At 49.0% G+C, this 26512-nt stretch overlaps 1 protein-coding gene across 1 annotated transcript; it reads left to right on the forward strand.

The window, feature by feature from the left end:
• The first annotated feature begins 203 nt into the window (after positions 1-203).
• LOC144108186 (endothelin-converting enzyme 1-like) lies at positions 204-4453 on the forward strand. The gene is made up of 2 exons (XM_077641463.1): positions 204-407; positions 2522-4453. Exons 1-2 carry the CDS (start codon positions 204-206, stop codon positions 4451-4453), a joined length of 2136 nt encoding a protein of 711 aa, XP_077497589.1.
• Positions 4454-26512: the final 22059 nt, after the last annotated feature.

Below are 26512 nucleotides of genomic sequence, written 5' to 3' on the forward strand. Positions count from 1 at the left end.
CTTGACAACCCCCGCCGCCCCACCCCTTATAACCAGACCTGCACAACCGCCGTGTCGTGCACTCATCGGCAGGTGCCAAAGGCCACCGCCTCCGACCATCTGGCAAGGCGGACCCTGCTGGAGTTACCTGTCCAGAGAGTGTCGGTCCAGCCAGTCCCTCAGCTGCGGCGTTGCCGGTGGTACGTGGCCATGGTGTGAACGGAATGACCTCCGCTTACACTGCTGCCGTCGGCACCTGCCTGTCATCGCCAGCATCGTCCGTGTCCGACGGTGTTTACTCGGGAGCGCTCAGCATTGATTCGCCGCTGTCCAGCAGCCCGGGGAATGTCGAACAGCCGCCCCTCGTGCAGCCGCCCGGCTTCCGCGGCAATCCGCCCCCTGGCGAAGATAGGACGAAATCGCCTCCGGTACGCGCAATTGGAACCTGGCAGACGCGCCTAGCGTAACAGAAAAGTTGCAGTTTTTGACTGCATGCTCAGAAGAAAGCTTACGCGTATAGGTCGATGACGTTGAAGGAACGAAGTCACGCATCCTGAGAGGGGGAACTAGCACTGTAGAGTGTTCTTAAGGCCGCATGTATTGGCTCTTGAGCAAGTAGCTGACTCATTATTTGCAGATCAGAACAGCATGGGCTAAAAGAAATCAACGAGTAATATAGGTAGGCTTACAAAATGGTAAAAAGAGTGCGGTTCAGTACTGCTTTCAGCGCATGTCTGTGTCATGACTTATGGACTTATGATGTTCCTTTCGAGTGGCTTTGTCTCATTTAGCTCTGCTGCTTTTGTGAGCTCGGAGTTAGTCAATGTATAGTAACACCAAAAAGTAACTGCCATCAGCCGAAAGGACAGGATGCTGCTGTATCAGCAAAGAGTGTTTTTATTTAGAAAATCCTTTGCGAGCAGTGATCAGGCCCTGATGGTGACACAGTGCTGTGGCAAATAGAAACACAACATCGGTTTAATGAGCTTTTTTAGGCATGGGCCGTCCTTTTTGATATCCTAGCACACGCTACAAGATTATGATTGGTTTAGACCCAGCTTGGCACTGGGCGAGAAAAAAGCACATGCTCTATTGATGAGGCCAACATGAGGAAGAAAGTAACGCATCCAGGATTTCTTCACAATCAACAAGAATGCGAAGGTAAAAGTCGTCGTAGCCAAGCTCACGAAGAGCCTCAAACTGCAGGCAACATAGAAGGCTTATGTATCATCATCCAGTCACGATAACGAGGTTCCCGGCTAACTGTCAAAATTTAATCCTGATTATAAAAAAAGTGCCTTTGTCGTTTCTTTCGCGTGGTTTCCTTGGTGCTTGCAAATCCGCCGTGGCACGCAATTCACATGTTACCTGAAATCTGTGCGGCGAAAAAGCAATTCGCTTTTGTTCCGACAGGATTTTCCGTCTAGTGATTAGACAGTTATTATAATTTTGATTCGGCAGTGGTTCGATGCGTGTCGTGCGAAGAAAGAAACTCTAAATAACGTCACTCATTTAGGTCCTATGACGTGTTCTAAAAAGCAGTGTGTACGAACACTGCAAGAGGTGAAGTAATGTCCTAGTCTCGATATCTCTAGTATACGCATAGAAAACGATTCATTCGGCACACAGTTAATACAGTTTGTAGGTCTGTTCATCTCGGAGTGTTAGGCTACAGCGGATTTGTGAAGGACCAATTACGGTCGTCAAATGTTTCGCTTTCAAATCCCTAACCTTCTCAATTCCTACAGCCAATCCTCTCCATTTTCTTGATAAAGGTTTGCTGTCTATTTTAAAACCTGGCATCGGACTTGATTTGTTGAGTACCTCCTTAGATCTGTTGTATGTTTCTGCTATGAAAAGGTATGTTTATGTAGTGTTGTATTGTGTATCATTCTTGTCATTTCAATGCTCCTGATTTTGTTTTTCAAAGCAAATTCTTGGCTCAGATTTGTATAATTATGCTTGATCACTTTTTTGTTGTCATATGTACTCTGTTGTTGCCGCTGTTTCTGTAGGAAGAAGGTGCACTGCTTTGTCAAGCCAATCTAAGGATTTTTGGGCGCACCTCCTAACATTACGTAATGTTGAAATAAAAGTATTTTGTATTTTTGTCGTTTGTGGCGTTAAACTTCCCAAAGCGACTCAGGCTTGAAGGACGTCGTAGGGGCAGGCTCCGGAAATTTCCACCACCTGGGGTTCTTTAACGCGCACTGAAATCGCACAGTACACGGGCCTCCAGAATTTCGCCATCGAAATTCGCCTCCATTGAAATTCATCCGCCGCGGCCGAGATCGAACACGCGTCTTTCGGGTCAGCAGCCGAGATTTTGTATTTTTGTACTCGTACAGCAGCGGCTATGATAGGAGCTGTGGGAAAGAAGGCGCCTGGCCTTGCGCACAAAGACACCCCAAAAGTGCACACTTTGTCAGTATCGATGATTCATCACTAGAAAAGCGGTTATTTTGGGGGTTTATAGAGATCGTAGGTAAGACCAACTGATTGTGCACATCGTTTTTCTTACGGCAATAATGTTACTTTCCAGGACCCCCAGAAGCTGAAATCGCGGCTCGGGCTTACTCTGGCCGTGCTTGGAGTCACTGTATTGGTGACGCTTGTGGCCTTGGCGATCGCCTCACTTGTATGGCGCTCTCCAGCGCACTGGGGGAACACCTGCAAGACGCATGCCTGCCTCGCCTACTCGACCAGACTTCTCGCCTCCATCAACGAATCGGTGGACCCGTGCCAGAGCTTCACGCACTTCGTCTGCGACGGCTGGCGCCAGAAGAACCGACATACCGTTTGGAACGACCAGTTCATTTCTCTGTTGGACAAGGTGACCGCGTCGCTGAAGAGTGCAGACGTGCCTGCATCGGGGCAAGACATGGAGCAGCAGGCCGCCATCATGTACAGGAGTTGCGTCGATGTGCTCGAAGGGGAGAGAGACGAGCTGCCAGCCGTCAAGAACGCGCTGGTTGAGGCAGGCATCGTGTGGCCGAAGCCTTCCAAGGGCGCAGACGTTCTGTACACGCTCCTCTGCAGCTCTTTGAAGCTGGGTTGGGACGTGCTCCTTGACTTCGACGTCGCGCCCGATGGCAGCGGGATCAACCTAGTTTCTGGCAAGTTCCTTTACTTCGTGGTCAAGAGGTATAGGGACTTCGCGACCGGCACGGATGAGGAGTACTTTCAGTTCCTGAAGGAACGCTTTCAACCCGAAGGCGAGGATACGGTGACGTTCCAGGAGACAGACGCGTCGGTCGAAACAGCCCTGAGCTACCTCTCTAATGCTCGTTACGAAGCAGCTGACGAGTATAACGCTGACGTTCTTCTAAACTTGACTCAGCTTGGCCTCACGGAAGTTAACTGGACAGCGACGCTTTTAAAACTTGACATCAGGATGAACAGTAGTCTCACGCTGACGACCACATCGCCCCGTTATCTAGAGCGAGTGTTGTATCTCTGGTGGCGGTACGGCACGGACTCATTCCATACATTGATCTCTTGGTGCACCGTTCAAGTGGCGGCCCTTTTCGCGAATAAAGACTTAATTTTCAACTATTACAACCGTGACCACCAAACGACGCAGGCCCATTACAGGATTTTCTGCGTCACGAGAGCAATGTTAATCTCCGGGCACACGCTGTTCGACAAATACTATGCTGAAGCCCTTCAAAGCGAAGCACTTAATCTCGCAAAAAGTGTGGCTCAGTCCGTGCGAACCGCTTTTTTCCGGCGTCTTTTCAACTGGACGTACTTTGACGAAGGCATCAACGTGGTCAGCAACTGGAGCTCTTCGGAAATCGTCTTCCGTAAAATCGAGCACACCGGAGAAGAAATCCTGGCTGCAGACCATGTGCCTGACTTGAATAATTCTTTCGTGCGGAACTGGCAACAGTCGGTGCACCTCAGAAAGGATGCAGAATTCGGACATATGTTAGATCTTATGCAAGATTTGGAAGTGTCCATCGTGTCCTACGACAAGCGAGACTTCGAGCTGATGCCTTACGCTCTATCATTCCCTCTATTTGATCCGCAGCTCCATTCGTCTTTAAACTACGGCGGCTTAGGCGCTCAGATCGCCTTTTCACTGGCGACCTTGTTCCTTTCCGCGTACTACGCAACCAATGCTTCGTTTGTTGAGCCCCTGATGGACTGCTTGAAAGCAGGCACGTCCGGCAGCGCCGGTGAACTAGGGTATTACGCCAAAGAAGTAATTGGCTATGGCGCTCTTGTGGATGCCTACAATGCCCAAGAGAGAGCTTTGGACAGCAGCAGCCTATTCGGTTTGGAGAAGTACAGCGGACTGCAGCTGTTTTTCATCGCGCTGTGTTACGTCAATTGCTATGGCGGCTCTGAAAATACAAACCACGAGTCGATCTGCACTCCCGCGCTGCAGCACATGCCACAGTTCGCCAAGGCTTTTAACTGCAATCCCGGGGACCCGATGAATCCTTCTAAGCAGTGCAGACTGTTTTGAGATTTGTGTTCGTGATTCGAGTTTTCTGTTTGTGTGCGCGTGACTTCTCCGTTCCCACGTTTTGTTCATTGATGATGTGGCTATAAATGCCCTTCACTGAGCCTGTTTTTATAGAACTATAGAAATCTCGATCGTAGAAGGTGTCGTCGTCTTCGCGTATACGTCGGGAGCCATTAGCTTGCGCGCACTGGTATAAAATTTTGAGTAAGAGCACTAATGTGTGTTAGTTCGTCCCGATAGCCTTTAAATACCATTTTGACCTTGCGAGGATCTAAAAATAGAAATTTTGTCGGGTGTTGTGTTCCGCTTTTTCCGCGAGCGAATAAAGTGTATGGCGGTTTATGAGCCAGTCGCGCTCGACTTGTGCGTACTTGTCGCTGAATCTGATTCCGAAATATCGTTTTGTGTGGGAATTGTAGGAGCTAACTATGAAAGAGCTTAAGGAAACAGAGCAGGAGCCTATCGGCAGAATCAGCAGTGCAACAAGAATGCAAGTGAAAGAGCTAATGACATTCGTCGTTGCGGAACGAAGCAGAGTTGAATAACTCAACATTAAAACTGCACTCTTCCGTGCTACTAAGATGACGCAATAAAAAAATGCTGAAAGAACCGACAAAAGCGAGCTCTTGTCCTTTCCAGTGCCGAAATTTTCTTCGCCGGGGAGATTCGCACAAAACGGGTCCTCGGTCTCGAAAAATCTCGCGGAACGGTAACCTCGTGACACATATAAATGACAAATGCTTTTCTTGAGCACTATCAGGCGATGGTGGCGTTTCGGGATATGAAGTTGGACACCTTTAGCGAATGTTATGTCTTTGCGGAAGCGAGGTTTCCGGAATTTCCGGAAACGAAGTTGAACGCGCCATTTACAATCTAAGCCCAGGAAAGTTTCCCCGGCCTCACTGTTTGTGCACGCGGCCTTGTTTCCGCGATGTTAGCTGCAGTTTTTATTGCTTTCTACGATCTAAACGTACTGACTTCTTCTTTTGCATTTGTACACACTTCTGAGAACTGATGAAACTCCTAAGTTTTAGCAGCCCGGCTACAGACAATCGCGGCCAGGTAGCAGGGAATCTGGAAAGAGCGTTTCATTGGTTTCGCATGTTGCCTTACTGCAATCTATACAAGTATACATTGTATACAAAGATGCATCGCCTTTTTGCCGCGTTTGTGGGAATCAAGACACTAAAGGACAACAGGCAATTTTGATGGCTTTTTTTTCAGCGCAATTACTCACGCTCTGTGAAGAGGAGGGAATGAAGATGAAGCTCAAAGCAGCTGCCACGCGGGATTTTGCACATGCCAGATGACCTCCAGGTTCAGCATGGGAGCAGTAGAGTTTTCCGCTCTAAAAACAATTGGCATCCTGGGTAAAGACAGATTGATACTGGCGAGTGGCAGACATCGTGCGGCAGATTTATGTTCATTTGTATGAATCCGGCAGAACTTTGGAAACGGGTGCCTTTTGCATTACTAATGAAGGTGTGGAGGAGGTGCGTTCGGTGGGGAGGGGGTTAGCTGGGGTATGCGTGGCGCTCTGTCACTCAGGGCACGGAGCGAGAGAGGTGCAGCAGCGAAACACGTGACGTCACGAATGTCGGTATTTTGTTTTGACCAATCAGTTATTGGCATTCTGGACAATTAGCGTGGCGTATTTTAATGACGCCATGCGTGAAGTCACAATAATTTGACCAGTAATAAATCGGAGCGCTTTGTCATGACCTCAGGTGTTACAACGCCAACGACCTCGAAATAAACGGGAAACAGGAAATTGACAACTCCCTCTGTAAAACAAGAAAAAAAAGCCGACCGGACTTCGCCTTTGAGCGGCCGTTCCTTGCCAAAGCCGTTAACAAATCGAGATCGTGCGCATGCTCGTCTGGTCTTGCTTGCAGTCCTCGATGCTTTAAGATGCGTAGGGTGCCACCGCAGGGTGGCGCTCTCTCACCATCATAGCGTCCTCACGGGCAGCTATCGTTTGAGCTTTCCTCCATAGTGACGTGTCCGCTTTTTTGCTGTGCTACGACCTTCATGTTTACCTTCGTCGCCGCAGCTGTTCGCTTGGCAGACACGTCCGCAGCTGCGCTGGCTGCTGCTCGGCCGCTCCTCTTCGCCAGTTGTGGCATGTGATGTGTCACGTGATTCGCTCTTGCGCTTGGCAGCCATGTCCGCCGCTGCGCCGACCGCCGCTCTGCAGAGCGCTCGCTCTTGCACTTGTGGCACGTGATGCACCACGCGATTTGCTCTCGCTGAAACAGTTCGCTCTCGTTGAAGTCTTCATACAATAGAGGTGAACCAAAGCTAAACCGTGTCTAACCACAAACCATGCTTAACAGAGCTTGGCTCAGCTGGGTTGAACCACAGCCACTTTTTATTTTTTTTCTTACGAAAGGAAATGGCGCTGAAAAGGAAGGAAATATTTTGCTGGGCGTTTTCCGTGCCTTAAAACACCAATATCTCTGTACAAAGCGGCTGTACAGCTTCTCTGTACACCCTCTGTACAGAGTCAGACCCGAAACTATTACACCATTTCACGGTCCTCAAACACACCACCACTACCACCAGTCCTCCCCATTTCCCAGTCCATTGCGCCTTCCTACAGACGCACTACGATTGCTTGAACGAGTACTTTCCACTTCCCTCTACACTGCTTCACATCTGTTGTGTCTGCATAGTGCTCTATGCTTCATTATGGTCGTGTTTCTCTTTCCTTTCGTCTTGAGGTGTTCTTCGTGGGGGACTTTCGATATTTTCTTCCTAGTTCAATCGAATCTACACCCCGATGTCTACTTCTCCACTCCGATGCTTGCTGCTTACTCTCCACAAGATTACAGTAATTAAATTACTTCTCTCGGTAATTTGTAATGTAATTCATTACTTTTATCGGTTTAATAATTTTGTAATGTAACGAATTACTTTGGAACTGTAATTTCAGGTAAAAGTATATAGTTAGTAGTGAAATTAATTTTGCTTCGTAAGGAGTCCGTGCGGCTCCTTGTATCGGGCATGCTTTGGCCTCGAAAGCAAGAAAAAGGCGCAGCCTCCGGAACCCCAGCACTCGTCTCCAGCGAAGGCAGACCAAAGGTGATGGGCATCACCACCCCATTGGTGAATAGTCTATAGGAGTGCTACGCATCTGTGTGCCATGCTCACAGATGCGCCACGTGGCCGCTAGGAGAGTTCCATGAGCATCGTATGCATGGTGCATTGGACCTTCCCACAGAAACATTGCGACTGCTCGAACGAGTACTTCCCACTTCTTTCTAGACTGCTTCATATATAATTGTCACGTTGCCACATTTACATCAAGCCTGAACTGACAGCTAACAAACCTGGCTTTGGGTTTTCGGGAGACGGCCTTCTGTTGTCATATTTCAGGCACTATTCTTAACTCAAGGGCAATATAGCCGACAGCGTCACCGCCATATGCAATCGATATCCGCCAACATGTCTCCAAAACGAATCAATTGAACAGCGGAATTGGCAGCTTATCGGCGCCGCGATGCATTTCCGTGACGATGAGCGTGAATACAAGCAGCGGATGCAGTCACGCTGTTTACGAGGACCACATATTCTTCGAAATCAAGGGGGTGGGACCATTGAACGATGAACTTCTGATCGGAGAGTGATGCCAGCAATTATATATGTTTTGCGATTAAGTTGACCTCATCTACATCAGCAAAGCGGCTGTTCAATGGTCCATGGGGCTAGCTTTCATCAAAGAACGGCAAAATTTCTGGCGCCCATTTTGAGTCAGTGGCAGCGCAAACAATGTACGGTTATTATTAATTGGTTTTGGGGGAAATGAAATGGCGCAGTATTTGTCTCATATATCGTTGGACACCTGAACCGCGCCTTAAGGGAAGGTTTAAAGGAGGGAGTGAAAGAAGAAAGGAAGAAAGACGTGCCGTAGTGGAGGGCTCCGGGATAATTTCGACCACCTGGGGATCTTTAATGTGCGCTGACATCGCACAGCACACGTGCGCCTTAGCGTTTTTCCTCCATAATAACGCAGCCGCCGTGGTCGGGGTCGAACACGGGAACTCCGGATCAGTAGTCGAGCGCCCTAACCACTGAGCCACCGTGGCGGGCAACAATGTACGGTTGAATGCCGCTTTCGATGTCTGCAATAAGTTACCAAATTTTCCGCGTACAGTAGTAAATTCACAGGACACTGCGCTGTTGAATTAAAGAAAACAGGCCATCGCAACCCATTGTACGTTCGCTTCCTCGTAACTATTCACGTTTTCGGTAGACCTCCTACGTCGAGATCTAGTCCTGCTTTCGTTAGAAAGTCGCAGTATTGACCACAACTCGAACGAAATTTGAGCGCCGCCATTTAGAAAGCGCTGTGGCGCCATCTATTGAACGCGGATTTTAGGGATGCCGTGCAAAGTCACAGGACACAGGGTCCATACGGAAATAGCGACTAAACAGCACTATGTAAACGGTGCACGATGCCGTAATTGAAGACATTTTGCAGGGATGCAGCTGGTTCCAATCCTTCGATTTTCCTGCGCTTTTAATCGAGGCCGTTGTGTCCACTGGCGATGGTTTTTGCAGGCCCTTTGTCCACTCAGTAGCACAGACCTTTGGGCGAGTTGGTGCATTGCCATCAAGTACAAGCGCAAAAGACACGTACAGAAAAAGACTTGGACAACACGACCGCTTACTTCCAACTGTACCGACACAGAAGCACAATAAATACACCTTGCTGCATGACGTCAACTTACAGCACCGCCGACATCAAGTGGCCGCATGCAAAAACAAAATATTTTTTAATTCGAGCTCGTCAACACTAATTAGGAACTCTGCTGCCGAACGAGCGTCGGCAGAGCCAGAGTATGCTCCATTTGTAATAAGGGAGTAATTGCTCATTGGCACCCTCCCGAACGCAGCCATACGGCTACAAAAGAAAGCTATACAGCTTTCTCAAAAGCTTCGCAGTTAAAGAACGAAAGAACGTTCAGGACGAATTTTTCTTTAACTATGAAGTTTCTGAGAAAGATGTACAGCTCTCGTTTGTAGCCGTATGGCTGCGTTCGGGAGGGTGCCAATGAGCAATTACTCCCTCATTACAAATTTACTCCACATTGGGGATTCCCCTAAACATTTGACTAACATATGCTGCATTTTATTGTAATTTTTTGTGCTATAGGTACCATGCGTTCGACAGGGGTGTAAAACTAATTGCAGCTGTTTCAAAACATTCATGAGACCTTATACAACTTGTACGTACCACTTGCTTCTCAGGAGATGTACAATATATTTTTTCCTTGTTACTAGGTGTTCTAATCAAACCTGCCTCTATTACTCCTCTAACGTCTTGACACATATGCTTGGCCAACTATCTTGCATGCGCTGAAAAAAGGTTTACATGGATTTTTGTTCTTTTCAGCGCAGTCATGACAATGTTCACAAAGATTACCATTTCGATATTTGCACGCCTTCCTCCTGTGCTCCAGCAATCTTTCATTCACACATCGGCCAGTATGACCGGTGTACCTAAGCCATACGATAGGAGAATTACTTTCCAGAAGCACATGCTACAAAAAGGGTGCTTGAGACTGCATGGTTCTAAAAGCTTTTCAAGCTCTCACGCCCTAGAATCTGGAAAAACTAGCCAAATTGACTAACCCTTTCCAAAAGCTTTAAGAACCATGCGGTATGAAGCACCCCTTTTGTAGCATGTGGTTCTGGGATGTAATTCTCCTATCGTGTGGGTCTAAGTACATCGGTAATACTGGCCGATGTCTGAATGAAAGATTGCTGCAGCACAGTAGGAAGGTGTGCAATTATAGCAGTTCGATGGGGTTATTGCCACTTGCCATGGTGAGCAGATTGTGACGACGTCAGAAGGTAATATTTCTGAACATTGTCTTGACTGTGCTGATAAGAATAAAAAGCCATGTAAACCTTTTTTCAGCGCACGCAAGATAAGGTGTCAGGGCGTTAGAGCAGATTTGATTAGAAAAGCGGGTTCATCCTGCGTCAACGCACTATCTATAACACTGACTAACAAGAAGAGAATGTTCTTGCGTGCGGCTACTTCATGTCGGTCGTGCTGTCAGTTGACGTCATGCAGCAAGGTGTATTTAATGTGCTTGTGTTGGAAGTAAGCGCTCGCGTTGTCCAGGTCTTTCTCTGTCCAAGTTCTTTGCGCTTGAACAACGCCCTTGCCTCCGGTGAGTGCAAATGCCTCCGGTGAGTGCAAGAAATTCTCATAGGATATTGTCAGCCCATTATCGTTCGTACGCAAAACGCTGACAACAATCAGGGGATAGGGACCGCCAACGCTAGCGCTTCCATTGGAAATACGCAAAACGATGAGGGAGGGTTCAATAATTCGGGCAATCCTGTTTTGTAGTACTCGATCGCTACAACTGCTAGCTGGTGCCAACTATCGAAATGGGCTCATAATTGCCTTCGGTCGGTTATACTGCAAGCTACCACGGTGTTTCAGCTTAACCCAGTACATCGATGCGGCTATAATGGGTGAACACAGAGAAGCAACGCTGTAGCTTCGGGCTGCACATGTCCTCCTTGCCTGGCTGGGCAGCAGCACTGGCGCAGGGCTTCAAATGATTGGTGCTGTAGTTGCTACGGTGGGCACAAGACATCAAAAACCTTGGGTTCGAGCTTCGAACGAGCCGCAGGCCTCAACCAACCGTCACCACACGTACTGTACACAGTGGGGCAACACTACGGAGCACGAAACCTTTGCGGGGGGGGGGGGGGGGGGGGGGTGGGGGGTCAGCGACAGAGTGGCTCGCAGCAAGGAAACAGGCTTTCAAGTCCACAAGGAAGATGTTTATTCACGCCCTCCCGAATGTATGGCAATGGCCACAGTCGACCATTTCAAACAATACTTACTGGTGCTTTGGTACTTTACTCGTATTTCATTCTCTGGAAAGCAGCAATCGATATTCGATGCACTTCGACAATTTTAACGCCTCAATAATGGGAAACTATGCAGGCTGAACACTCCGCAGCGGCAGTGCTCTCAACATGCATCGCGCACATCGCACACAGTGCTCCGCAACCAAGCTGCTTCTTTTAATTTTTAAGGTCACAAAGCTCTCTTTGTGCATGCAAAATGGCATACGTAGCGTTTTGTCAGCCCGGCGGAAGATGCCACCTGATACCTGGGTTTGATACTACGCGCTAACCGGTCGCGGTGCGAAAGTAGCGTATTTTGGTCTATATGTTGCATTGTCGTATGTCAGAGGATCAATGCTAGAGAGATTGGCTCTTCACGAAGCAAAGTATGAAAAATACGATCGGTTCACTCGTGATGACTGCAGCGTTTGTTACGTCTCCAGAGCCTAGGTTTCAACTGTTGTTGCCAACTTGGCTACAGTCACGTGATAGATGTGTTCCCTTCAAGCACTGACACTCCGAGACTGGCTTTGATTCGAGGAAAATGCATACTTTATTCCAGGAAGAACACCACGTTCACGTCCCCTATGCGTGGTCAGCGTTCAACGGATAGTTTTCGCGATTTAGTACTATCGATGGTGGCGCAACCAACATGTTGTAGATATGGCGAATGGCTCAGTGAGCCGTTAGATTTGTGGTCGTCGCCCAATAGTTCGCGTGTGCCTGGCGTTGCGGTAACTGATGCAGATTTGACCACGAAACTGATGCATATGTGAGCGTGAAACTCATGGAGATGTGTATATGAAACTGGTAGCTGAGATTGTGGTTGGAGTGTGTGCGCCTGGCGTTGCGGTAACTGATGCGTGAAATTTATGGAGATGCGTACATGAAACTGTTAGCTGAGATTGTGGTTGGCGTCTGCGTGTTCCTGGCGTTGCGGTAACTGATGCAGATTTCACCACGAAACTGATGCTTATGTGAGCGTGAAACTCATGGAGATGCGTACATGAAACTGTTAGCTGAGATTGTGGTTGGCGTGTTCGTGTGCCTGGCGTTGCGGTAACTGATGCAGATTTGACGGTGAAACTGATGCATATGTGAGCGTGATACTCATGGAGATGTGTACATAAAACTGTTAGCTGAGATTGTGGTTGGCGTGTGTCGTGCGATAAGGGGTTGGGGCTAAGCAGAGATGGCTGTGGTGCATGGTACTAGTGGATGATTCGGGAGAGTGGTCGTCGTACTTGCGGCGGTTTTCATCGTGATATTGTGTGCGCCTTGGTGAACAAATGTTGCGGTGCTTGTCAGCGCTGGTAGCTGTGGTCGCTCTGGCCGAAGATGCTTTGTGGACTGCGCTGCGGCACTTGGAAGTTTCAGCTGGCCTGCGGCGGCCACCGACAAGAAGAACAGAACTTGTGTCGCCGATGCCTGCCAGGGGGGCTCACACAAGATGATGAGAACGGTCCTTATTAGAACCACTTTCCGCCCTTGAACGCGGATATATGGATGTGGCATCGTCTGCAGGCGAACGGTGGCAGAGGGCAACACGAAAGCGGCAGGAGGCTCCGATGTCACCCCGGTTGAAGGCTAGGCTCCGTTTAGCGCGGTGAAACGACCTAGAATGAACGAGCGTCACAAGAAGTACATTATGAGTATTGTTTTCATTTTTAAACAGAAATGCAAACAAAGAGAGGAAACAAAGCTTGCGCGCACCTTATGGATATACGGCCCATATCAAGTCTTATTTCTTTGCACCACTATGCGAGCAGATTCGTTGTTCAGCAGAGCAATATCTTGAATTTTGAATCTGATATCGCGCGCATACGATAAATACAACCGCGCGTGTGAAGCGTCCAAAGGTTGTCTTATTGTGAAACCTATATTAACACGTTTACTGCGGCCGTGATTTTCGGGGCCCTGCGCGTCGTGGCTCACTGGTGTGCCACCCTTAAGTTTTCTTGGGTGCAACGTGACTCAGCAGTGAGCTGTCGGCGGTCCTATTGTAACAGGCTATAAATGGCAACCACTTCTTGGCATGTGTGTTTTTATCAGGCTCTTTGAACAATGTGAGCTCTCCCATGGCATCATAGCGGCATTCAGTATTCCCGCTGCACAGCAGGAGTACTCCACGTGACCGACCCGTGGTGCAGTGAGCGTTTAACCTGTTCGGTCATCCGGAGCAACCGGCAGCTTCAGCAACCTAGGTGGGACACATAGGTTACGTGACCACATGGCGTCCTCATAACCTGCTTCATACCCTTCATCAGCACCGACATCATCATCATGACGAGCATGACTACGCCCACTCCAGGGCAAAGGCCTCTCCCATGTGTCTGCAATTCACCCGGCCGCGATCTGAGGAACGACGGCAAGAAAGTTTGGTGCAACTCGCGAAACAACGGCAAACGTGTTAGCGCGCCTGAGTCACATTTATCCTAACCTGGTAAATCGGGGGTAGTTTTTGTCTTCTACTTTCTAATAAATTCTTCGATGTAAAAAATTGTTACGCTACTAATTTCCCGTTGATCAACGCAACATTTTAAAACAAAACGTAACATTCCACTTGGTTTTCGTCGGCATCAGAAACCGTTCGCTTCCTTGATACGTGTGAGTAAACGCCTCACTTCCCTAACGTTGCTGCTAAATAGCTGGAGGAAGGCTTCTGTTGTGGCAGTCTTGATGCCTTATGAAGCATAGCATAGTTTCGCGGAGCCTCCGCCTTCATTCAGCATTCGATCACGTTCCACGTGACACTTGCGGTATAACAGGATGTTCCTACGTCCGCCGTTACGGGTTGCTGGTCTTAATTCTTAGGATTGGGTTACGTGCAACGTAAAAACCCTCGAAAGAAGAAGTCTGCGCGGCCGCCGTCTCAGCTCGGTTGGCAAAGCACCGCTCGCGACATGCGGAGGCCGCAGGTTCATTTCCCGCGTGGATGTTTTTATTCTCTTTTCTAACCAGAGATTTTGCACGTAAGAAATGATTACGCTACTAATTTTCTGGTGATCAACAACCTAAAAACAATAGAAACATTTGGTTTTGTCGGTTTCAGTGACTGTTTTCTATTTAATGGCCGCTATTCTCATCGTGTGTAACCCCAGACAGGCGTCTTTAAGGCATTACAATTTCTCTGGCGCGCTTGTTACTGTCTGCACATTTTATACCATCGGTAAAATGCAAGGGGTCTCTCACCTTTTTCTTGTCCGGTTGTGTACCAGGTGGCGATGTAAGGTCATCACCGATGTCCTAGCTCAGCTCACGACGTATTCTGTGCCGTCGGCCCGCGTAATCAATGACGTCAGCTTCTTTCGGGAAGTAGGTGACTTCTCTCCAAAAGTTCATCGGCACGACCACTGGCGAAGGGGACCGTTTCGGCAAAGCGGGACGGCAGGATAGCGATGTTCGAAGGCACAGGAGACCCGGCAGCCAGGAGGAAGAGAGCCGATGGCTGGAGGCACGTGGCACGTGGCGTATGACCAGAAGAGACCCGGGACCAGTAGAACGACGAAAACCCGATTCCGGAAGCTACCGACGGCGCGCGGTTCTGGTGGCCTAACGAGCAGAAGCCTGGGTTTTCGGTTCCGGTCGTTATTGGCTCTCCTTATTTCTTGCACTCTGTCTCTCGCGCCGGTTTTATCTGTACGTGTTCTTAAGGGCTGTAACGAGACCATGACCGTTATGGCTAGTGAAATGCGTTGCTTTCTAGAAAGATGATGTCGTGGTTATGGCCATCGTGTTTGCAGTGCAGCTGCAGCTGCTCTTCTGTGATAGTCGTTGACGTGGAAGTTGCGGTCGTGGCTGTACAGTTGCTATCCTAGCTCTCGTAGTTGCACTGCTGGTGATTCGCACATTCGCAGTGGCAGGTATTCTGGACGTATTTGCGGTCGTCGCCATTGGTGTGCAGGACTTCGTATTTGCGGTTACGGTATTTGATGCTGATCGTGCATTTAAGTGACATAAGAGCACCTGGAATATAGAGCGCCATACTACAAGATGTTTGCATCTACGCAAGCTGGAATCAAACGCCATTTTCCTATTATGTGACCCCTTTTGTCAAACTCGTCAGATGGCAGGTAACACCTAAAACACAGGTTGCAGAAAGATAGTTATAGCCTGTGTAAACCAGTCCAAAAAAAGATTACAGGCGAGGAGGCGCCCAAAGAAGATTTCATGACAAAATCGAATAAGAAAATCTGTCAAACAAACTTAAAAGGTTCAGCAAGGCGAGCAAAGCAGAGCAGAAAAGTCCCGTTAAAAGAGGTCACTGAAAGAAGAATGAGGTAGGAAGCCGGCTCTTGTGGCCAAAAATTTTAGCGCTTAATGGTTGCTGGCAAGAAGGCGCAATTTACAAACGGGAGGAAGAAAAGGAAGGCACTGTAGAGGGTAGAAAAGGAGAGTACAGAAGGAAAGAAAGAGGATAAGGGTGAGCATAGAAGAACGGGTAGAGAAGAAATTACCGATTGACAAATAAGGTAGGAGAAAGAGAGGAGTGTGAAAAGCGGCAACAGTGGGCCTATGCCAAGAGAAAAGAGTAATCCTGCGCGTAGGGAAAAGTGGTGAACCCGTGCCGAACAAAAGGGACAAAACCCCATGCCTGGGTAGCAGAGGCAGGGCAAAAGCCCACCAAAATTGGCCATTTGGTGCCCCCGTCTACGGCCGGCATAACAGCAAGAAGTCCCATGAGGAAAGAAACGGCCAATTGTGCACCCGTAAAGGATTGTGAACGGAGAAGCGCTGCGAAGAAGGCAGAGATGCGGACCCCAGAAGGGATTTAAAGGCAATGGGGAGGACCCGTGGACAATAAAGAACGGTTGGAGGGTATGAACAGTGATAATGAAGGACATCACTGATGTCCGCAAAGTATGAAGAAGGGAAAGAGAAGCGCAAGTGGTTGGTTTAAGAAAGAAAGGAAATGGCCATGCTCGGTACAGACTGTGTCAAGAGAACAGGGAGAAGGAACGTGCCGGTGATCTGCAACCCGGTGATGTGCGACATGGACTGGCATTTGACAATTATCAACGGAGTCTTACTTATCCCTGGTGAGACCAACTACTTGGCTAAGGCATGAGAAACATCGGTAGAACCATCCGGAAGCCCTTCCAGCCGACATATTGGCCACTTTCCGCAACTTCCTGCAATTATTAAGGAACATATCAAGAGCAGTGAAGGAAAAAAAATACTGCTTAAAAGAAGAGGATGACAACCGGGAAGGAGTCGGCAGAAAACGATTGAGTTGGCGATAGCTGCGATAGTTGACGCGGACCTATTTCGCCCAAAAGCAGCATACTACAAACTGCTCCTAGTACTGATTGGATAACCGGAGGACAGCCGGCGCAATAGGGGATCGAACTCTGCAATTTTCGAATACTAGCCTAACACTAAAACAACAAGGCCACCGCTGTGATGTTGCAGTATTTCTCATTGCTCAATTCGTTGTCGTGGTCGTCGAGGCCGTGTTGCTATCGGTCTTGTTGTATGTCAATGACTACCATTAGGATGGTCATGGTCGCGCCAGTTACAGAGGGATTCTTATAGGTGTTTTCGGTTCTGATAGTTTCCGCACAGTAACCTTGTGTGCACAATTCTCTTAGCAGGGGAAGCTGTGGGGGCTTTGTAAGCACTATAGCTGGGGACATTTTGGGAGCAGAGGACAGCGTTTCTATATTCGAGGCTGCGCATAGTGCGGGATGGCCACGACCGCCGGCATAAAACAACTAGTGCCCCAATCAAGGAATGCACGCCAAAATGTGCAGACATGATTACAGTCGCCAGCCTCATGAAGAACAGAACAAGTGCCGTTCCGACCACACTTCAGCCGTCGGAGCGTGGTGTGTCCTGTGACGTCACGCAACGTGACCCGCTCCGGAGAGGCGCCGCAGCTGCGCGCGCTCGGAGCATCGCCGCTGTTATTACCACGAGATTAGCGGTGATTTCACAGCTGCTTCGCCGGCGCTGGTCGTTCAGTCTCGCCATGAACGCCAGTCCGAGCGCGTCAACTCTTAACAGTTTTCGCTCGTATAACCAGGTTCAAACCATGCTTAAACCCGCCTAATTTTCTGTTATCTAGTTATCCCTGGTCAGCCTTGGCAGGAGGGCATATTACCAACGAAATGGTCGTCATTGCCGTATAGTTTGTCGTGGTGGTGGTGGTCGAGCTAGGGCAGTTTTTCTGGTCGCTGGTCCGTGTCGCGGTGGAAGCTGATCTCATGTTCGTTCCCCGCTGCCGCTGCAGTTGACGCACCGCTAGTGGCGACGGTTGGTGTGTATGAGTGATGGTTGAGGTGTTTCTTTTTGCCGAGCTAATGTTCGTGGTAGTTGTGCCTTTGTCGCCGTGGTTTTCGTATTGGTGGTTGGACAGATGGCCACTCTGTTGGGGTGTACGTTTCGTGGCTGTAGTGTGTGAGGGTTATGGTCTATGTGCAGGAATGGCTCTTCGTGTTTTGGGGTCTGTAGATGTCCACTGAATAACCAGCGCTGCCGGCATGAGGAACAGCAGGAGCGTCGCCACCAGAGAAGACTGCTGGGCTGAAATTTCCTCTGCCAAGAGGAACAGGAGAAATGACGTTCTTGACAAGGCATACATGATGAGCTAGAGGAAAGCATGTGGAAGCTTTTTCTGCATTTAATGCGTATACGTCCAGTGTGGTTACGCTGTTTGACAGACGTTTTCCGGGTTTTATGGGCACGTTTATGGGTTCTACAGGTAGGTGAGCAAACCATGTTTTTCCATGTTTCGTTTTCGATAGCGCTGGCGATGTCCCGGAAAACAGCCTGGAAAAACGAATCTTTAGAATAGAATATTGCTTATAGAATATAGAGTAGTGGGATTGCGTATAATTAGGCACGCTGTGCATTCGAATCTCATTATACGTGCATTTTTTCTATATTCTCCAGCGGCCGAAGCTGTCGGCATTCATCCAGCGATCTTGTTATCAGTAGCAAAACGCCATAGCCATGGGAGCCACCGGGGCTTCTTCTAAGTTTACTTATCTACGTCGATGTGGTCGGTGTGGTTGCTGCCGCTGTGGCTGTAGAGTTCAATGTCGGTTGTGGCCTCGTCGCGTGCGTGCTCCTGTGGTATCGTAGTTTGTTCATGGTAGCCCCAGTTGAATTCCAGTTCACTTCAATGAGGCCATCGCACGTGTTCAACTGTTGAAATTAACGCTTTGGTGGTATTACTGCAGTGAACGTGCAGCGATTATGGTGGATGTACTTGTGTTGTGCGTGAGTTCTATCCCGGATGGTGGCGCCACTAGCATAAGGAATGGCAGCAGCGCCACCAGCAGGTAAAGCAGGCAGAGCTCAGTTGCCATCTGTTGCTGCTGACATGAAGAACAATAGCAGTGCCTACTTGTACGCGGCCCACACGACTTTCCATGGCCGTCGAGTTGAAACGCTCGGGAAAGAGCTGCCGAGAGCAACTGCTCTACGGGAGGGTAGATGTCGCCACCATCCTTCTGGAGACAGAGGTGCAGATGCTCGCGGAGCCGCTGACGAGTAGGGACAGGCTGTGCTCAGCTGCGGCCACGTCACAGAAGCCTGCACGGGAAGAGCGCCGCTGCTTTGAGGCACTCAATGGGAAGTCAGCAAAAAAAAACTGCAAACAAAATGTTTTTTTTCGGCGGGAAAAGTGTTGGGTGCTCACGCGAGGAACTGCTGTTCCCTTTCGGAGCATGACCTACACAGTCGCGCTAAAATGAACAAAGCCGAGATTCCGAGGGAGCGGCCGGCGCGCGTGAATGCATTTTGTATATTGTCGCTGTGTGAAGTATCTTGCATGGCCGTCTCCGTACTTTGAACAGTGTGAAGAGCTTATTTCATGGCCGATTACTTGCGGATCATTCTAAGCAAGAGCAAGTGCTTCGGTACTGAGAGCAGAAATGGAAGAAAAAAACAACCACTTATAACCACAAGCGCGGCTGCAAGCTGGTGACGACGAACCAATTGCCAACTTCATGTTTTGAAAGAACGCTGAGTTGTGACTGACTTGGTAAAATTATCCACGCCACTAACATAAAGATATGTTACTTAGACCGTATATCAGCTTGATCAGCAGTAATGTGCTTCGCAATGAAAATAAGCGGCATGTTCATGTTTAGGAATAGAGGCTGAGCTCTATGTACGCGAAGTTTCGCGCGAAGGCCCAAACGAAGAGAAAATAAAGTGCTTTGCCAGCATAAGCGTGTCTTATTTATATGTAGCTGAGTGTCACAGAGGTGACGACGGCACCCACCCCTTCTGCGCACTAACTTTACAAATTGCTTCCAACACCGGTTGTACGCATTTGCTCACCGTCGGTTGTGCGATGCCGAGGTGCGCCTCGTTACCAACGGCAGTCTGAAAGCCGCCAGTGGCAAATAACCGCAGTGCACACAGCACTTGCCGCCGCACCACAGCGCGCTCGCAGGCAAACCTCCCAGTTCATCGGCGAGTTCGCCGCACAACCACTCCACAGTCTGCTTCTCCAGTCGAAAAAGGCGTCGAAACAGCTCGTCCGGCAGGTCAAGCGCGTCTTCGTGCGCCTTCCTTCGACGTTGCTCGCGCCAGCGCAGCCGCCTCAGTCGTATCGCCGCGTACACCGCCTCCATTTTCTGTCACAAACGCAACGGTCAAATTGATGGCCTCGAAACTGTCACAAAAAACTGTCAATTAGCGGCTGCATAATAAGCTGTGCAACGTCACCACTTCTGCCACACCAGTGACGTAATCTGCAGCCACCCATGACGCGAAAAAGCAAAATTGCCGCCGGCGGCGACCGGCCCATAGGAGTGAGGCTTATTGACGCCTTTTTGACAAGTTTTTGGCAATTTTTCTAATTGACCGTTGCGTAATCTGGCCCCAGGAGAGAGAACGGAAAGGGGAACACGGCGAGAAAGAAAGATAACTTCACGCTTGTGCAGTGTGTAGTCCGCACTATGACACAGCTGCCGATACAACAGACACTCCGTTAATCAGAACATTTTGAGCAGTCCACATCATCAACCGAATGATCGCCGCAGCACAGACTACGACTGGGCACATCAGATGAGCAAAGGTTGGAGGGAAATGGTTGTCCTTGCAAAGGGGCAACGCATCGCTGATTTCGAAGCTCTGCTGCCATGACCAAAATGCCAGAAATTTCTGCATTGCAAAAGGTCGAGGATGTGGCGGGTCGACGGAGTGCACTATAGCCCGAACCTTAAGCTCAGATGGGCGCGAAAACCCTGCAAAAGCAGCTATAATGCGCTCTGCAGGCACACGAGAGAAATCAACATTTCTGATATAGCGGAATACTATTATCACGTCTCACCGGCGTCCTAAAGGTCCTCAAGCATTTCCTAAGGAGAAGCCGATGGGTCCCTGCCGCGCATGATGCCTTTGGTACAACAGAGTTGCTCAGGTATGAAATGTGTAACTGGAAAAGACTCGAAGGATGTGTGATGAACAACACGCACTGGTCATCCGAGGATCGGCACAGAATGAACCTCCTGCGAAAGGGCGCACCTCAGAAATTTCTAAGTGGCGGCTGACAGAAGCCTTTAGCTGCTCCTGGATGATTTTAAGAGTTCTTCAGTTTTAGGGTTCCGTCTCTAGTAGGTACAGACACCATTAGAACCATATTGACACCAATTTTTTTTGAAGGATACCAGGAGCAAGCTTTGAGCCGGCAGACTGCGAATCAGGGTGCCGGACACCCACTCGTGGTCCGGGTGGACATCAGACTTGACTTCCGCCTAAATAAGTAAACACCCGGTGAAAACCCCGACTCGTGTATCCTCACCTGAGAAGGTAGAAGAGACAGTCCAGAGGAGGCAGTAGGTTCGAAGACAGGCACAGGCTCCACGGCAGAGCGAACTTGGCGCCTCTTGTTCGTTAGTTGATATCCGGTAGTCTTTGCCCTGGTTCCCAAAGCCTAGACACAGCAGATAAGTGGAAAGAAAGAATGGGAAAAACATGCTAGTATCATGCCGAACAACTTTATTTTGTATACCGACTACGATAAAAAATTGATGCTGATTAGCTCCGCTAATACAGGATATAAGAAGCGAAAGATGTCGTTTGCTGTGTTCGTTGGCGTTGGCATTGACAATGATCTAGACAGCGATGGCTTTGAGCAAAGGATGGCCTCATGGCTGGCTCCCTGGATATGCGGACGCCTCATTCGTGCTTTCATACAAGTGACAGTGGTGAGAGAGATATGTGGCCTGAATGCATTAGTGCTGAGAGCGTTGTGGCGGACATGTGGCGCTGCAGCAATAGCTAAGCCGCAGCGTTCATTTGGTGATCAATTTCTCGCGATCAACCATTAACTGCATGCCACCTCCCAGGGTGGCAGGGAGGGCGCGCTGCCTATCCAGCGTGCGGAACGCAATCAAAGCAGGCTTTTGCAGCTGGACACAACGCCACGTACATGAAAGCTATATTGAGGTCTGCACTGACCCACGGAGCCGGTTGTGCGCCTTTCTTTTCGTGAAAATGAACGGCCTTTGCAAAGTTGTCAACGCCAATGAACTCTATGAACGCCTTCGGCTAACTTGTTTCGTTTGGTTTTTGAGGAAAGCAAATGGCAAAGTGACCGTCTCACATATCTCTGTGGACGCCCCAACCACGCCGTAAAGGAAGGGATAAAGGAGGGAGACAACGAAGAAAGAGAAAACTGAGAATTGGAAGTTTGATTTTGAGGAAAGGTGCGGCGCTGCGCAGCGGCGGAACACCTGTGGCTCTGTGGTACTAGTGGCGCAAGGGCAGTAGTGACTATGGAGCAAGAGAGAAATATGCGCGGTGATCTAGGCTCGCGTTGTTACGTCATGTGCCTCCTCGAAACACCGCCACGGCGAAATCGCAAGTTCACGGCCAGTAAAGCTTTCGCTTTAAAAATATCGCATTGATTAGTTGGTGTTTTGATATTGGTTTCAGCACCTCAGCGGCATTTTCAATGTGACTGCGCAAAGTAACCGCGCATGAGATATTGTGTATGCTCAGCTATAAACACGAGTTTTTCTAAACTGCATCGCTAAGTGATTAATGGCGGCTGGTGGCTGCGATCGATGGTGGCTGGATTTTAGGTAACGTTATAGCGATGCACTTTGTTCGAGATAACGATAAAGCGGTGTCGTCTCAAACATACAGACACTCTCCACTTCTACCGCACCCTTCACAACGACCCACTCCGCCCGTAAGATTCCCCCTCTTCGCCACAATTTCCTCTAACTTGTTGCCGCTAACCGAACTGGCCCCTACCACCCCTGAAGGAGCCGAAGCGGCTCCGAAACGGGACATTGTTTACCCACCAGGAAGTGGTAACTGTACACTGGTGCTCTTGGACATGCGCTTAGCCTAGGTGAAGTTAATGACATTTTCCAGTGTGTCGCAAAAAGCATGAATTAAGGAAATAGCCAGCACCTTATGCTACACTGGATAAATTCCCGTAAACAATTTTATTGCAACTACGGCGTCGGAGGAAGCACCCTACCCGAACGGGTCTGGTGAAGAGTGGCACAGCAGTTCAGAGGTTGCACCGACGGTACAGGGGAACGCGGGCTCTCCTCCAACTGTCACAAAAACTACTGTCTCGACACGAAGCCGCATTCTGGCGGCAAATATGAATTGGCTCCTATCCACACTGGCGCATAGCTCACTACTACCCTCTACGGTACTGCAGCCATTGCCCATAATACGGGCCATGTATGGGCATGCCCGTATCCAACGGGTGCTCCTCTTACCGCAGCCCTGATCCCTAATACTGGGAGACAAGGATGACTTGCAGAACGCTGAGCAGAACGCGCTGGCTGATCTTTAGAGCTTAGGCAGGGGCCCCTGCCACCGTAGACCTGGACTGAGGGCCCCGCCCGAGCAGCGGAGGTTAACTTGTCTTACATTTTACAAAGTTTTTTTTCACTCAGTCATCGAGGAAACAGCAGAGATTGCACTGAACTCACCGAATTTATTTCGAAGGGCCATGGACGTCCTGCTGCGCTCGAGCAACCTGGCAATGGTCTTGGAGGAAAGGGAACGCGGAGCTCGTCAAGTCTCCAGTCTCCACGTCATATTAGAGCGCAGCTCTTAAGGCCCGTTCCACGCTCCCGCGTCGCAGTCGTCGGCGTAGACGTCGGTGTAATCATTTGGCTAAAAAGGAGAGCGAAACGCCACCTGAAAAGTGGCCTCTTGAGGAAGGACCCAGATGGTGGCTAGCAAGCTTTGCATTACCGGCTATCGTAAATCGTCTGTCAATATTTTAGTGTCTGTTGCTCTTTTTCTGGCGGGCGAAATAAATCTAACTCTTTGGTTGGCTGAATGATTGATTTTACTTTTCTTGCCCTTCTCTGGCGCTGCTTTGAGTGTCCATATCTTCGCTAGCGTGGGTAACTATGAAGCGCTTGCTTCAGTCGATGTCATTAATCGTTGCGCTTCTATTACTGGTAGACGCACAGCTCGTGTTTGGAATCGTCGTGATGGCTGTAGTGGCTAGAAGTGGTTGATGGCGTTGTCTTGATTCTCAGACTTGTCTCAATTATGCTTTTTGCTTCGCTTGTGGGCGCGATATCTGCACTTTGTCCTATTCGTGGGAACGTGTTTTGTGGGATTCGTAGTTGGGTAATTATAGATGATTGGGAGGGCGTCGTACTGGTACGACATTTCCTGTGGTATGATAATCACGCTTGTCTTCTTGGTTCCTGCATTTTCCTTTGAACTGGAAGCGTAAAATGTTTCTTTGCTGTGGTTGCGCTACATTTTCTTTGTTTCAGGGGCATTTCGATTTTTTTTTTTGCGTGTTTCAGTGCACTTTCCACATGGAGCTTGCGACTGCGCTTGACTTTCGGCTGCACTTTGACTTTCGGCTGCACTTTGACTTTCGGCTGCACTTTGACTTTCGGCTGCACTTGACTTTCAGCTGGGCTTGACTTTCGGCTGCGCTTGACTTTCGGCTGCGCTTGACTTTCGGCTGCGCTTGCTTTGTTTGTTTCTTTGGTGTGTTTCTTTTTGTGTTCCTTCGGTGTGTTTCTTTGGGGTTTCTTTGGCGTGGCTGCGTTTATATATGTGACATTGTCTTTGGTGTCGCTCATCGGGTCCTTCCTCGCTCTGGTAGCCGCTTTCAATGCTGTAGTTATCGGACCCGTTGGTGTGTTTCGGTGAACTGTGTCCGCGCTGGCGGGTAGGGTAGTGTTCATGGCGCAGTCACAGAAGTAGCTGCTATGGGTGTCTTGCTTCCGGTTTTCAGGGCTGTTATTTATTTTGGCTATGCTTGCTGAAGTTTTCAATGTCGCTGTTGTGTCGTGGTGTTGGCTTTGATATAGCTGTGGCTGCACTGCGGCTTTTGCTTTGTTGTGATCGTGGTCGCAAGCGCAGGGAAGTACATGTGTGGCTTAATTGGGAAGGGTGGCTGCTGTGTTGTATGAATGGTCTGTGCCACTCACATGAGGAATAGCACCAGCGTCGACGATTCCAACGGCCTAAATCCAGCAATCTGTGGACCCGGTCAGGAAAAGAAGCAGCGTCAGAATGGAGGCAAAAATTTGGAAGATCCGACGGCCTCACTTCTACAGCTGCCGGCTGATTCCAAGCACTGGGCTACGATTGCCACTGGCCACATGGTAGCGTAGCCCCCAAGAAGTTCCGTAGCCCCGGACGAAAGGCAGCAACATATCTTCCCGTGGTCACCCGCGCCTTGCAGCATTCGGATGGATGCAACCTGCAAAAAGGCAATGCCCCATTTTGTATCTTAATTTCTCAACGAGCTCAATGGTTTATATTCTCACTGCTTAGGAATCTTTGCATCTGTGCTGGTGGCCAACGCCATCGAGCCACTTATGAGAGTGAGAACAATGTTTCTTGTGACGTCACACGGGACGCACTGCTCTGAAAATGAAACTCGGGAAGCAGAAGCAGGCGAGCAGAGGCGAACAGTCAAAGGACAAATTTTCTGTGGCTGATGTGGCTTTCGGTTTACTAGGGTTCTTTTCGATGTCTTTGGAACTGAAACTTTCAATCTAATGCCCTCCTATTTTGCGCTAAGCGTGCAATTTTTCTGTGTACCTCATACGCTTGCATTCTTTCAGAATCCACTCATTTACCCCAATGGACCATCGCGGTTATCTTCCATTCGCGTTGCTTGTCCTACTCATATAACCATTTCATTTTTTCTTGATTTTGACTAGGAATTTTAGCTTGCCTTTGTTCCCCATCATGTCCACTGTCTTACTATCTCATAACGTTATCCAATTTAGCTTCAAGCCTTTTCGGTAGCCTTGTTTCTGCATACTAGGTGAGTACTGGTAAAATACATTTTCATACATTTCAGTTAATTTCAATTTGAGGTTACCATGTGGTTAAAGTGGTAGCAGTTTTATGATAAGCGGCGGCTAGGCACAAAGCACTTAACGCTGAGGCTCCAAAGCGAAGCACTCTACGTCTAGTGAGAGTGAGCTCGCGGTATGCTCTCAGTTTACCGTCGCCAGGCACGTAAGCGGGAAGCGCGTGTGTAGGAAACCGTACAGCTTGGGCATGACAGTTTCATCCTTTTAACTGTTTTATTCTTTCTCATGCCACCGCTTGTCAAACCTCACGCAGTGCTGTGAGATTGCTTAAGGGCGAAGCATGTGCCTGGTAGCGGTCGCAGGCGAAGTCTGAAGAGAATGAACCGGCGTTGGCTTGGTCATGTGTAGCTGTGCAAAACCATTTATGTCGAGTTAGTTTAATTGTACGTAAGCAGACAGCTAAGGCTTGCCCTATAATGTGCCACACACCACATTAAAGATGTTTAGGATGTTTGCTCCCCAGAAGAAAGTGTACAGGTGACAAATCTACTATTTCATTTTCTGCTAAACATAACCTATGCCGGCGATAGTGACCGTGAGTCTACTGATCTCCCCCACGAAAAATCGGGTTCGGATGGGCTATGGGGAGTGAGTGCTTTGGTTGAATTTATAAAGGTGTTGTATTTTTTTGGCACGCTGCCTGTGCCAATATTACGCCCCAAGGTCTCCAAGCGTACTCCTATCACCCCTGAACGTCTGCTCGGACCTCCGATCATTGACGCAGGGAGCGATCTCTACAAGCTACGCCATCTTCTGCCACCCCGACCGGCCCACTGAGCTCCGCGGCCAGACACTTTCATTCGACCAGCGGGTGCTCGGGTGCTTAATGCAATAAACTCGTTGAAAAAAAAAACTGGAGCCAATTTGTGGTGTTCAGACCCGGCGT

Source organism: Amblyomma americanum, chromosome 10, assembly GCF_052857255.1.
Source record: "Amblyomma americanum isolate KBUSLIRL-KWMA chromosome 10, ASM5285725v1, whole genome shotgun sequence".
NCBI classification, from domain to species: Eukaryota; Metazoa; Arthropoda; class Arachnida; order Ixodida; family Ixodidae; genus Amblyomma; species Amblyomma americanum.